This window comes from Mesoplodon bidens, assembly GCF_964165515.1.
Source record: "Mesoplodon bidens genome assembly, chromosome: 6".
NCBI classification, from domain to species: Eukaryota; Metazoa; Chordata; class Mammalia; order Artiodactyla; family Ziphiidae; genus Mesoplodon; species Mesoplodon bidens.
The window spans coordinates 108,443,044-108,457,317 of record NC_138162.1 but is presented as its reverse complement, the minus strand read 5'-3'; the positions used below and the strand labels follow the sequence as shown (position 1 = coordinate 108,457,317).

Sequence of the window (14,274 nt, the reverse complement as noted above, 5' to 3'; positions counted from 1 at the left end):
TCTGAAGAGAAGCTTCTTTCATTAAACAGGCTTCCTGTGTTTTATTTTCTACTTCCTGTGTGAAAGTGAATTATATTAATTCAGTTTGTTTTCACTCTAACCTTATTTGTGAGGAAATGGAGATTATAGCAATCAAGTACTGAAAAATTCCATTTTTAGTACAATATACTCTGAAGTGAATGTTCTATTTGTGTTTGAGTTTATCCTAGTCATAGCAGAAGTAAAGATTTTTAAATATGAAAAGGAACATGTATAAAATTATGGATAGAGTATCTTTGTTGACTACAATGGAATTAAGTTAGAAACCAGTAACAATAAGATGTCTAGGAAAACCCCAAGTATTTGGAAATTCAAATAACCTATGTGTCAAAGAAAATGACAAGGGAAATTAGAAAATATTTTGAACTGAATAAAAAGGAAAGCAGTACATATCAAAAATGTGTGAGATATAGCTAAAGCAGGGCTTAGAGGGAAATTTGTAGCTGTGTACGTGATTATAGTAGAAAAAAGAAGGGATGTGAATGAATAATTTATGTTCCATCTTAAGCTAGAAAAAGAAGAGCAAGACAGGTCCAGAGTAAGTCAAAGGAAAGAAATAATAAATATATGAGCAGAAATCAGTGAAATAAAAAATAAACACGAGAAAATATTAATAAAGCCAAAAGCTGCTTCTCTGAAAGATAATAAAATTGACAGATCCTTAGCTAGATTGATCAAGAAAAAACACAAATCTCCAACATCAGGAATGAAAGAAAGGTTATCACTACAGATCCTGCACACATTTAAAGATTAATAGGCCATTATAGATAATGTAATGCCAACAAATTTGACAACTTAAATGAAGAGAACAATTTCCTTGAGAAATACAATTTACCAAAATTGGTATAGGAAGTAATAGGAAGTCCAAGTAGCCCTATATCTATTAAACATTCCCCCAGAGAAAGCCCAACACCCAGATGTTTTCACTGCTGATTTCTATCAAACATTCAGGGACGAAATGACACCGATTTTACATAAATTTTTCAGAAAATAGAGGAGTAGGGACCACTGACCAACTTGTTCTGAGGCCAGCATAACTCTGATATCAAAACCTGACAAATACTCATGAAAAAAGAAAATCACCGACTCACATAGGTGCAAAAATCCTTGACAAAATATTAGCAAATTGAATCTAACAGTATATAAAAAGGATAGTACATCTGACCAACAAGAGTTTATCCCAGGAAAGAAAAGTTATTTTAATATTCAGAAGTTTATGCTAGCCACCATATTAACAAATTTGAAAACTGTTTTGAGATTTGTAAACATCTCAATTGAAGCAGAAAAAGCATTTAACAAAATCCAACTTGCGTTCATGATAAAAATTGCTAACTAGACAAAGAAGGGAACTTAGCCTCAGAAAGGGTATCTAACAGAAAAACCTTCGGCAGCATCGTACTTACAGAACAAGGCTTATGTGCCTGCTCTCACCAGTGTTAAACACTGTCTTATAGTCCTACCATTAACATAAGGCAAGAAAAAAGTAAAAGGCATCAAGATGGAGGAGGAAATGAAATTGTTTAGGTAGAAAAACTCAAGGAATCTACAGAATAACTACTACAACCAATAAATGAAGTTAGCTATTATATTTCTATATATTCAAAATAAATAATGAAAAAAAGAAAAATTTAAGGTTTCTATTTACAAATATAGCTGTCCTCCAGTTTCCACAGGTTTGCTTTCCAGTTTCAGTTACCTGCAGTCCGAAAATATTAAATAGAAAATTCCAGAAATAAATAATCCATAAGTTTTAAATTGCTTGCTGTTCTGAGTAACGTGATGAAATCCTGCCATCCCACCTGGGAAGTGAATCATCCCCTTGTCCAGCATATCCTGCCCGTTAGTCACTCTGTAGCCATCTCGGTTATCAGATGACTGTTGCCAGTATGGCAGTGCTCGAGTCCAAGTGAACCTTATTTTACTTAATAATGGCCCCAAAGTGAGAGAGTAGTGATGCCGGCAATTCAGATATGCCGAAGAGAAGCCATAAAGTGCTTCTTTTAAGTGAAAAGGTGAAAGTTCTCGATTTAATAAAGAAAGAAAAAAAAATCATATGCCGAGGTTGCTGAGATCTACAGTAAGGACGAATCTTCTGTCCACGAAAGTGTGAAGAAGGAAAAAGAAATTTATACTAGTTTTGCTGTTACACCTGAAACTGCAGAAATTATGGCCATAGTGTGTGATAAGTGCATAGTTAAGAAGAAAAAGGCATCAGATTTGTACAATAAGATAATTTTGAGACAGAAGGAGAGACCACATTCACATAACTTTTATGACAGTTTATTGTTATAATTGTTCTATTTTATTATGTTGTTAATCTCTTACAGTGCCTAATTTATGAATTAAACTTTATCATAGGTGTGTATGTATAGGAAAAAAAAATAGTATATATATGGTTCAGTACTATCCATGGTTTTCAGGCATCCACTGGGGATCTTGGAATGTATCCCCCAGGTATGAGGGGAGACTGCTGTACCAAAAAGCATAAAATATTCAAGAATAAGTTTAGCAAAAAGTCCAAGACCTCTTTATTGAACACCATAAAGCTTCACTGAGAGAATTAAATAAGATGTTAAGTAAATGGAGAGATCATGATTGTGGATTGACAGACACAATACTGTTTAGATATTAATTCTTCCCAAACTGATCTAGAGATTCAGTCCAATCCCAATCAAAATTCTAGTTGGCCTTTTCATTGAAATTGACAAGCTGACTCTAACGTTTAAATGGAAATGTGAGTGGACCTATGTCATTCCTGGGCAGAGAAGCTTTAAGAGCCACTGTGTGATTCCACTCTCCCTTTTCCCTGATTTAGCAATCATAGAAGCAAAGACGTGGTAATTTTCTCAGCTGAAAGACAGCATGGTTTGAAAAATGAAGAAACTGAGGCACAGAAATTGTGATCTGCTCAAGGTCACACAGCTTGCACATGTCTTTGGACCCGGGCAAGGCAATCTGGCTCCAGAGTCTGTACCTCCAGACATCCACAATCTATGTTCCTACCCCTTTCTAAGAGAATTGCTGTTTCTCTACACCCTTGCCAACTGACTAGCTTTTTGAATATTTAACAATCTGATAGGGAAAGACTCTTTTTACAAGGTTAAGTGTATTTTTCATGTTTACTGGTTATATTTATTAACCTTTAAAAACGTGTTAAATAACTTGCTCATTGTTCTTTGGGTTGTTTGCCTTTCTTAGTGGTTTCTGGTGCTTGCCCTTATGACCATCTTGCCTGTATTTTACTTGTTTCAGTGACTGACCCTGAGGCCTGTTATATTGGCACTGAGCCTTGGAAACCTAAGGAAGCTCTGGAGGAGAATGGTATTATTACTGACAAGGCAGACATATTTGCCTTTGGCCTTACTCTGTGGGAAATGATGACTTTATCTATTCCACACATTAGTCTTCCAGATGATGATGATGATGATGAAGGTATAACTGCATATTTTTAACATAAATCCCAATCTCTTCAGTTTGAACTAAAGAATAGCTTATAAAATTATATTTTCTCTATTAAGTTAAAATTTAAAAGAGCAATTAGTTTGATTTAGTGGCATAAGATATAGGTTATGTTAATACTGATGATTAATTTGGTACCATCCTGGTTTAATCTCATACAAATGAGATGTAGAGTAAATGAGAACAGGGAGGTAAATTGAGAAAATCCAGAGGAGCAAAAAGTTACCTTAAAAACTCCCCTTGCCTGAGAAAATGATTGGAAAGCTACAACAGTAAGAGGGTTGGGGTCAGTAACCTTTAAATCCCTGACAGTGACTTCCCTGGATGTCCAGTGGTTAAGACTCTGTGCTTCCACTGCAGAGGGCACAGGTTAGATTCCTGGTCGAGGAACTAAGATCCCACATGCCACGTGTGCGGCCAGAAAAATTCCCTGACAGTAGCTAATCTACACCATGGCAGGACAATTGAAGAGACTGCCTGTGTAAAATGAAAAGCGTATTGGATGATGAATTCTTATTTCAGGAGAGTGAATTTGAGCAGTCGCTAAGCTTTTCCATGATTTAAAGTGATTTTGTTTCAATCTCCAACTCCTTCATGAGCAGATAACACCTTTGATGAAAGTGACTTTGATGATGAAGCATACTGTGCAGCTTTGGGAACCAGGCCACCTGTTAATATGGAAGAACTGGATGAATCGTACCAGAAAGTAATTGAGCTCTTCTCTGTATGCACTAATGAAGACCCTAAAGATCGTCCTTCTGCTGTGCACGTAGTTGACGCTTTGGAAATGGATGTCCTGTGATCACCTCATACTCATGACTACCGGAGCTTCAAGTATAGCTTGTGTGTATAGCTGTTCTTTTTACCATAATGCATTTATATAGTTAAATAATTATTAGACTTTTCAGAAGTGGCCTATTTTAGGACCATAGATAGCACCTTTTTAACATTTGAACGACTTTCTATTATAAAGGTATTTCGTGTATGCTTATGCTAATAAGCATTTGAGATTGTAGAGGGTTTTCTATAAAGTTTAAGAAACTAGTTACTCAAGTATTTGAACTTGTTTATACAGATTTAAAATAAAGTGCTGTAAACTCTAACATTAATTTGGATTGAGTGACTATTTTATTAATGATCTTTCTCAGATATTCTCTATTTTAATGGATCTATTGAAATTAACATTTTGTGTATTACAAAATAGATCTACATTTGCTTATCTTTTAAAACATTAAAGCTTTTGCTGGCCTTTCTTGGCTGATGTGCTTATTAAATAAGGTCACTGAGACCAGAGACCTGGGATATGGCTCAAAAGAGTAGCTCCTTGGATATTTCTAAACATTTTTGGTTAAGGCTTTTCTTGCTCTCTTGGCTCCAGGTATATCTTTGGGTTTTGCTTTAATTTATTAAATGTATTTTCTGTACTTGTATCTTTAAAATTTTTTAAATTTACTAATCTGTACTTAAGCATATCACAGTATTGGTGTAAAAATAATAAAACTCTAATAGAACAATATAGAGTAAAGGACTTTAGTTACCAGAAGGTGTATTATCTTATTTGGTACTCCATTGTTTTGAATGTTGTCATTAAACTTACTGAGTGAAAGTGAGTAGGCTTCTTTCTCTTTCTTGGCCTTATTTTGTTAATCTGTAAAATGAGGGTGATTTGAATCGTTAGTTCCTACCTGTGAGCCACAGCTCCCTGAGATTTTTCAGTTATTGAATTGTGCTTGTGAATCTAGGTGGTATGCGTAGACTAAAAATTACTGTCACATGGGGGATCTTAGATTAAGAACCACTGCTCTCTGAGATTTAAACAATTCTGGAATTCAATGGAGGGTTCCTTTTAGTATGAGATTGTACCAAGCAGTACTATACAGATCATTAACGGCTTATCTTATATCAAAATAACATTAAAGTGCCAAGAAAGTAAATGGAAAACTGACTGATTTATGGAAAAATTTTACTTATGTACACTTTTGCATCCTGACATCAGTTATCCTGACTAACTTATATGTTGTGTGTTGCTTCTCACTAGGTCTGCCAGGCTGACAAAGGAGTTTCTCGTAGCCTGTTCCCATGAACTGCAACGTTCTTTTGAATACCTAAACAAATACTTTTCCTTGAATAATTGTTTCCAGTGCCTATAGTTGGAATATCTAAATGGAAACAAACAAACACCCAAGGACTGGGCCGGCAAATTCATAGCACTTGTCTATGGCAGACGTTACAAAGTGATCCCAGCCTGCTTTTTCCTTTGAGTCTGGATAGGGCCTTGAGACCCTCAACACAAGGTTGCAGAGATTTTACTACCAATGACAAGAAAACTTAAAATTCTTGTTCTGGAACTTGCTCTTGAAGTCTCTTCTGAAGTTACCTTCTTTTTTTGGTCATTTGCTTCATTCTCAGGAAAGATTTACGTGTGACTGGGTTGAGGATATAGCAATACTAATCTTTTGGCTGAGTTAATTATAATTGGCAAATCAAAACAGGCTTCTCTGAAGTAGCTTTCTCACCTCCCAGACAAAGGCCTCCAGGAACCTGTTTGTACCTCTATAAAACAGATATGATAAGCACTTGCTTACGAAATGTAGAGGACTGTTCTTTCATGCCTCACAGTACCTACTTAGTCTACAATTTGTTGATTAAAATAAAATTAGAACTGACTTTTTAAACAACAAAAATACTATATATAAACACTTGTGGCATGCAGCTGAAGTTGTCCTTAGAGAAATTTATAGTCTTAAATGCTATATTAGAAAAGAAAGGCTGAAAAATCAGCTAAGAATCTAGGAAAAACAAAGTAAGGCTCCCTTCCGATAGAAATAAATGAGCAAAAATTTTAAAACAAAGCAAAACCTATCATAGAAAATAGAAAACAAACATATAATAGGATCAACAATGCCAAAAGTTGGGTCTTTGAAAATATAAATAAAATTGATAAGCCCTAGCGAGACTTATATAGAAAGCAAGAAAGACATGTCATAAATTAAAAAGGAAACATCACTGCAGATCCTGTAGATATCCAGCCTCACTCATGAACACATGAACATTCCCAAACAAAATATTAGTAAATCAAAACCAGTAACATAAAAAGGAAAAACTTCCTCAAGACCAAGTTGGGTCTATTTCAGGAAGGCTAGGTTGATTTAACATTTAAAGTACAATGTAATCCCCATGTTAACACAAGAAAAATCAAAAGATAGAATAAAAATGTTGATAGAATCCAGTATCACTTCAAGATGTTTAAAAGCATCTTAGAAAACTGGGACTAGAGAGGAACTTCCTTAATGTAAGAAAGAGTGTCCATATCTAGCAAGGAAGCTATAGTAAACATCATTTTATAGTAGCTATGGATTGAAAGTTTGTGTTCCACTGATCGCTTCTCAGCCTTTTGGCTAAGATCAAGTGAAAGTTTGTGTTCCACTGAAAGTCATATATTGAAGCCTAATCCCCACTGTGATGGTATCTGGAAGTGGGGGCTTTGGAAAGTGATTAGGCCATGAGGGTGACCCTCATGAATGGGAATCGTGCCCTTAGAGATGTGAAATAAAATTCATATTTTATGGCAAGACAAAAATTTAAACATAAGAAAGAGTTCTCTGCCCTTTGGCCTCCTCTCTCCCCTCCACTGCGCACTGTGTACCTGCATTATGCATCGACCAAACCTCCCCCGTCAGCAGAAATACCTGCTCAACCATAAAGAGCAACATTCTCCCAGCATCAACAAGACAACTCCTTAAAAGATAACATTCCTTCTTAATATTGTCAGTGGCCACGAGGACACTGAGATCTGGATTTTGTAAACTGTCAGTAATATGTCATTTAATGTAGAGACCTCTGTCTGAAAAAACTTTTATAACTGTGTTTTGACTTCTAACAGATGTAACAGTTCTTGGAACTTTCTGAGATGCTGTTCCCAGGGTTATAATCCTCAAGTTGGGTCCAATAAAGTTTTCCATTTCTTTCCTAGATCGACTGATTAACTTTGTCTACATGCCCGGCATAGCTGGCAGGATATCAGAGATACCCATCAGAGGGCACCAGGAGTCTACCCGGTACCAGCGCTCGGTACCAGCATGGGCCTATTGAGCCCCACAGACTTCTCGGTTCTCCTCAGGTGTTCCAGTGAGTTCTCCTGATATCTGGATATTATTGTTTGAGTGAGGATCCTGAGAATTTTATTTGAGCTGTTGCACTTAGGCCTTGGGCCTTACGGGGCACCAGTGCATTTCCTAGGCAGGACACAGAGGCTCTGGGCAAGAGGCCCAGGGAAACATAGGTGGCTGGGTTTTTGTTAAATTTGGCTTAAATCGAAAAAAATCAGTTGATATATGGTCTGAACAAAACTTTTCCTAGTGAAATGAGAGACTGAATTAGTCATCTCTGAAGAATGAGGAAGACCACTACAGCCATTAAATGAATACTGCTCGTCCGGGGGACGTGACGGAGGATGGTTTTAGACTGTCACAGGGAGAAACCAAGCCACATAAAAGAAGTCAAACTGACCCAAGGGTAATTCCTTGGGGAGCTAGACTCAGAAGCACAGTGTCCTCAGAAAGTTGTTCAAATTATATCTCATATCTCATATCTGAATTAGGTTACCAAATTAATAGTGGGAATTGTGCTTCAATGGCCCAACAGGTCCCATGCAAACAGCCACCTATGGGAATACCAGCTGGGTTTATGTATGCTTGCAAGTGCTTAAATGGGAGCTAAAGGATATTGGGCCCTGAAATGGCCAAGTTGGGGTTCTGCTAGCACTCCAAACCAATTCTGAGTACACAGTTAAAGCCAGCAGTCTTCTGGATCTGTGCCTGCAGGGTCTACCGGAAACAACAGTGGTAAGTGTTTTTCTCTTTTCTAAAATTAGATTAGCAGGGAAAAATTTGTTAGGCTAGCTCCTTGGATCTTTTGAATTGGAGAAACTTCTAAATTGTTTAAATTTTAGAGAGCTCTCATCTTAAATGATTTCAATTATTTTAAACTATTTTAATTGGTATGTGGAAGTCCCCAAAGGCTTCAACATTCCAAAATGTCCTCATTGAAAGATTCGTTGTATAAGGCTGATGAAAGATGAATGACATAAAAGGTACCTAAGGGACTTCCCTGGTGGCACAGTGGTTAAGAATCCACCTACCAATGCAGGGGACATGGGTTTGAGCCCTGGTCCGGGAAGATCCCACATGCCGCAGAGAAACGAAGCCCATGCACCACAACTACTGAGGCCCACGTGCCACAACTACTGAAGCCCACACGCCTAGAGCCTGTGCTCCGCGACAAGAGGAGCCACCGCAATGAGAAGTCTGTGCATCACAACGAAGAGTAGCCCCCGTTCACTGCAACTAGAGAGAGCCTGCGTGCAGCAATGAAGACCCAACGCAGCCAAAAATAAATAAATAATAAATTTATTTTTTAAAAAAAATCCATGCTTCCACTGCAGGGGCAGAGGTTCGATTCCTGGTCTGGGAACTAAGATCCCACATGCTGTGCAGTACTGTCGGAAAAAAAAAAAGGTACCTAAAACTATTGCTCCTCTCTATCCTTCTTTGAGTACTCATTCTAGAAATCTGTCTGAATTGCCTCTCCACTCTGAAGACAGTATTAAATGGTTACCTTTAGAAATGGGACCACCTGGTAAACCATAATGGAAAAGGATAGGAAAAAGAATGTATATATATGTAAAAAAAAGAAAAATCGGACCACCTGAGGCTGTAGGCAGTCTCTTCAGATAGAAAGCTGAACTGAGGGCCATAGTTAAAGAATTTCTTAAACCCAGGGAGGATCCTCAACTGTTTGTAAATGGATTACCAAAATAGGAGGCCACAGGTCTGACTAAACTGACCATAGCTGACGTTCAGAGCCTGACAGGAATTTTATTTTGGGGGGTGCGGGTGCTTCTCCCCTAAGCTAAATGAGGGAAAGTAAAACATCCCAACATAGGTGAATGGGTATGTCAGTCCTTTGCTATCACTGAGGTGGCCACTCAGTTCTCTGAGGAATTAAAAGCAACTGTACTTGTTTTCCAAATCTAGTGTTTACAGGACCAGAGGTGTGGCTCCAGAAATAATCTAAAAGTGGTAAATCCTTTTACCACTCCCCAAATCTCCTCTATTTATCTTAAGAGACTTGTAAGTATTGAAAAAAAAATCTTTTTTCTGGCCTTAAGGGAACAAAGTCATCCAAGGAGGAACTTCCCTTTCTCTTCCTATATCTTTGAGATGCAAATATTCTACCTGGTTTTCTCCAGGAACCCTTATGTCCGCCATCTTTTCAAAATGCAAATTTCAGGAAAGGGGGATAGGTAATTTGGGACTTGAGTTGTCAAGGTCAAATAGAAATCTTGTATCATCTCCATAAATATTAATAACAGTGTTTAGGCATCTAGACAGGTGACCTTGGTTTGTTCCACCATCCAGAAACCCACCAGTTTGAATTCAACCTCTTTTGTAACTGATGAGTTTTATATTGCTGCACCTGACTCCTGGCTGAAATTTTGGAATGGCAACTATGAGGTCTGTTTGTGTGTTTGTGCCTATCTGTATATGTGTGTTGTAGATGTGTGGTATTGCCAAAATTAATTTGTAAAAGAACTCTATTTAATTGGCTTAAAGGAAATCAAGCACTTGTATACTCAGAAATAGAAAAGAAACTGGCCAGAATGAATTTCAGGGTCACGTGATCTGGGAAATAGTACTGAATCGATATCTGGTATTGAAGCTAGCTTAAGCTTGTTGGTTTTGTTGCCAAACTCACGTTTGGCTGTTTGAGCTCAAAAACCAATACTCGAGAGACATGGGTTGGTTGGAAAAGAAAGGTTGCTTTATTCAGGAGGCAGCAACCTGGGGAGAAGGTGGACTCCTGTCCAGAAACCAACTTCTAAGACTGCTCCACCATGACAGTTTAACATTTAAAGGGGGAATCATTTGGGGAAGGGGTCAGAATCTCTGTTATCATCCACTGTGTGCAGACTCTTCTGATTGGTCGGTGGTGAGGTAACAGGGTACTGTTCAGGAATCTTGGGCTCAGCCTGAAGTTACCATCCTCCACCTGGGTGGTGCCTTAGTTCTTACAGAAGAACTCAAAGGTATAGTATTATGTATATTCCTTGAGTAGGAACCAGGACCTTGCACTGTTGTTTCTTGACTGCTCCTCCTTTGTTTCTGCATTCCCTCCCTTTTCTCATAAGCAACTATTTGAATCTGCCCTTTGGAACTCAAGGAAGGTCACAGAGGCTGAACGAAGCCTATTTCCTACAAACAAGAAACAGGGGACATGGAAAGGATTTGTACCCGGGAAGGCCCCACTGGGTCCTGCTGGGTTTCAGTTTCATTAATATAGACATGTCTTTCAAGTCATCAACATTAAGTATAATACTTTTATTGTACCTAGCTTGGCTAGAAATCAAGACTGTATTCCTGTTAGAAAGTTTGTCAACAAGAAAAATAATATAATGAAATTTTTAAGTAAATAAGGTAAATGAGATAAGGGCTTCTAGGTAAACTCTTTAGGAATAATTGTGTTTTGGGAATATCTGTTTTAAGGATAGTATATCCAGATTTTGGTTATTTGAAACTAAACTAAGTTAAACTATGATAATTCATTCACTCTCTGGGTCATTTCAAATAGGATAAAATACTGGAACATTAACTGCTGGGCAGGTCTAAGATTACCTACTTTTGTCTTCTTATGAGAGGGAAACTGAAGATGTTTGGGTTTGTTCAACACATATCTTGCAAAAGTTTTCCAATCAGGAAGTGCTGGTATGACAAAGAGTACACAATTACTTACTTCTTGGTTTTCGCTATAGATTAAGGTTTTAAGGTTACGATTTATAAGGAAAATATTTCAGTATTCAAGGAAAATGGGAAGCATGTTTTCATTAAAAGAAGGTATGAGGAATGGAGATGCATTTTGTTAAAGGAAAAAAGGATGGTTTTCTAGAGCTAGCTGTTTCTGAATGAAAAAGAAAGTGACGGACAGAGTACTATGGATGCAGAAAGTTATGGAAGTGAAACAGGAGGGAAGGGGGCAGGGCACAACCTTTAAAAGAATGACATAGCTTGAGGACACGACATAAACTGATTAGAACCATATAGGTCCAAGATGGCAGAGTCGACTTCCACTAGACCTTGAGCATCAGTATATGCTCATTGTAACACATCAGCAAGCTAAATGACATACCCACAGGTGCCATGACAGTTACAAGGCTGACCATAAAGGTCAAGAAGTGGGCAGTGGTCCAATTCCTGGAAATCCCCACCCCTTCCCCCCAAATAGCTGGAATACTCCCACTCATTAGCCTATGAAATTACCCACCCCTATAAAAACTGACAACCCCAGACCCTGGTGTGGCTCTCGCCTTCTGAGATGGCCCACACTCTGTCTGTGGAGTGTGTTTCTCTCTAGATAAATCCACTTCTTACCTATCACTTTGTCTCTCCCTGAATTCTTTCTGCGATGAGACATCAAGAACCTGAGCTTCATTAAGTCCTGAGACCAGGTGTGTGACCTCAGTTAAAAGACCGTCGGTTCGAGTCCCAATCTGGGTTTTGGCTGTGAATGGGTATTGTTTCACAGTGATGTATGATCCTCTTTGACCAGGTGTTTTGAAGCTTTTTGGTATTTTTGACAAAATTCCCAAAGATAAATTCTAAATGAAGTTCGTTTGAACTCTAGCTAACTTTGAGCTTTCCAGAGGGTCCCTGGAACACCTAAAAGTATTTTTCTCTCCATCTCAGGGAGAGGAATGAACGAATTAGGCTTATTTGGTATGTTGTATTACATTAAGTGTTGTCAAATGAGTGGTGATAAAACTTCTTAGGTTGTATTGTATGGGTAAATGTTATTAATATAGATATTCTAGAAATTAATATGGCACTCCTAAACTTCTGGTATGTCCTGGTAAGTGATATCAGTTATAATTCTAGTTATTATCTTAAATTGTATGTCACAGAGGTACCCCAGTTTATTTGTCAGCTGCATTGTAATCAGGTCTTTAACCTTGACTTTTCAATAAAAGTTTTTTGTCATTTATAGACAGTTATTTTACTCCGGTGTTTTTGCAAAAATGCTTCATCTTCAAGAAGATTCATAGAAAGGACTTTTTGACAAGTACATGTTTCTGATAACCTTCAGATCATACTGCTGAACTGGGTAAGAAATTAAAGAATTCTACTGGAAAACCTGATGGCTTCATAAAACTGTTAACAGAAGATTAAGATCAAGGAAGTCACATAGGACTGAGTGAACTTATGAGTATGGTTATAATTTTTGGTTTTTATCTAAAATATTACTGGTTTTTAATCTGTGTTTTCCAGATATAAGGAAGCCTTTAAATTACACTTGTTGGTAGATTTGAAATTTTTACCTTTTCTCTCTACCTGATCCCTTCAGAATTTGGAAACTGTTAGGTTTCCAGCAGCTTTATCTGGTAAATAAGGAAGACCACCTCCTAATGGATGCAGGAATCTCAAGAAATTTGGGGGGATCTCAAGAAGAGAGAAATTTGCCCAAATCTCTATCACCCAAATCTATAGATCTCACAGACAGAATCTATGACACACCCTTGGTGTGGCTTTGTTGGCCTTGAGAACTTTCTTAAAAAGTTCAATCTGAGATTCCTTGTGAAAAATGTCTTTTCTGAGTGGTAGTTATGAAGGTGTTTGTGATAACTCATTGAACTGTACATTTTAAAAAATAAACTTATAAAGAAGTCTTAGATTTACAGAAAAGTTGCAAAGACAATTCCTATAAACCCCACACCTAGTTTCCCCTATTGTCAAAATCTTAACATTGGTATATTTATCACAATTACTAAACAATATTGATACATTACTATTAACAAGTCCATACTTTATTCAGATTTATTTTTTACAAATATTGAGTATAGTTCCCTGTGCTATACAGTAGGTCCTTGGTTATCTATTTTATATATAGTCATGTGTATCTGCTAATCCCAAACTCCTAATTTATCCCCATCCCCACTCCTTTCCCCTTTGGTAACTGTAAGTTTGTGTTCTGTCTGTGAGTGTATTTCTGTTTTGTAAATAAGTTCATTTGTATTGTATTTAGATTCCACATATAAGTGATATCATATGGTACTTGTCTTCCTGTCTGACTTGTTTTCCTCTGTCTTACTTCACTTAGTATGATAATCACTAGGTCCATCCATGTTGCTGAAAATGACATTATTTCTTTCTTTTATGGCTGAGTAATATTCCATTGTATATATACACACCACATCTTTATCCATTCATCTGTCGATGGAAATTAAGTTGCTTCCATCTCTTGACTATTGTAGAGAGTGCTGCAATGAATATTGGGGTGCATGTATTTTTTCGAATTAGAGTTTTCTCCAGATATATGCCCAGGAATGGAATTGCAGGATTATTTGGTACCTCTGTTTTTAGTTTTTTAAGGAACCTCCATACAGCTTTCCATAGTGGCTGTACTAACTTACATTCCCACCAGCAGTGTAGGAGGGTTCCCTTTTCTCCACACCCTCTCCAGCATTTATTGTTTGTACTTTTTGATGATGGCCACAGACCAGTGGGTGAGGCTTAGCTAGTGGCTTGTACAGGCTTCCTGGTGGGAGGGGCCGGTGCCTGTCCACTGGTGGCTAAAGCTGGGTGTTGTTCCTCTGGTGAGCTGGGACCTGTCTGGGGGGGAGGTGTCTGCAGGAGGCTGTGTGCTCTTTAGTCTTTAGGCAGCCTGGGGCTGTGACTCCACCCAGTTAGTTTGGCCTGAGGCTCCCAGCACTGGAGCCCGCAGGCC

The 14,274-nt window shown here is 37.8% G+C and overlaps 1 protein-coding gene across 2 annotated transcripts in view; it reads left to right on the top strand.

The window, feature by feature from the left end:
- PBK (PDZ binding kinase) overlaps nt 1-5,108 on the top strand; it is a 29,537-nt gene extending 24,429 nt beyond the window's left edge. Inside the window, exons 7-8 of one of the 2 annotated variants that reach the window (XM_081237509.1) lie at nt 3,292-3,471; nt 4,101-5,108. In XM_081237509.1, coding sequence (XP_081093635.1) covers nt 3,292-3,471; nt 4,101-4,300 — 380 coding nt within the window. In that variant the 3' untranslated portion in view covers nt 4,301-5,108. The remainder of the gene's footprint in view (nt 1-3,291; nt 3,472-4,100) is intronic. The other variant, XM_081237510.1, reaches the window with a different exon arrangement.
- The last annotated feature ends 9,166 nt before the right edge of the window (nt 5,109-14,274 follow it).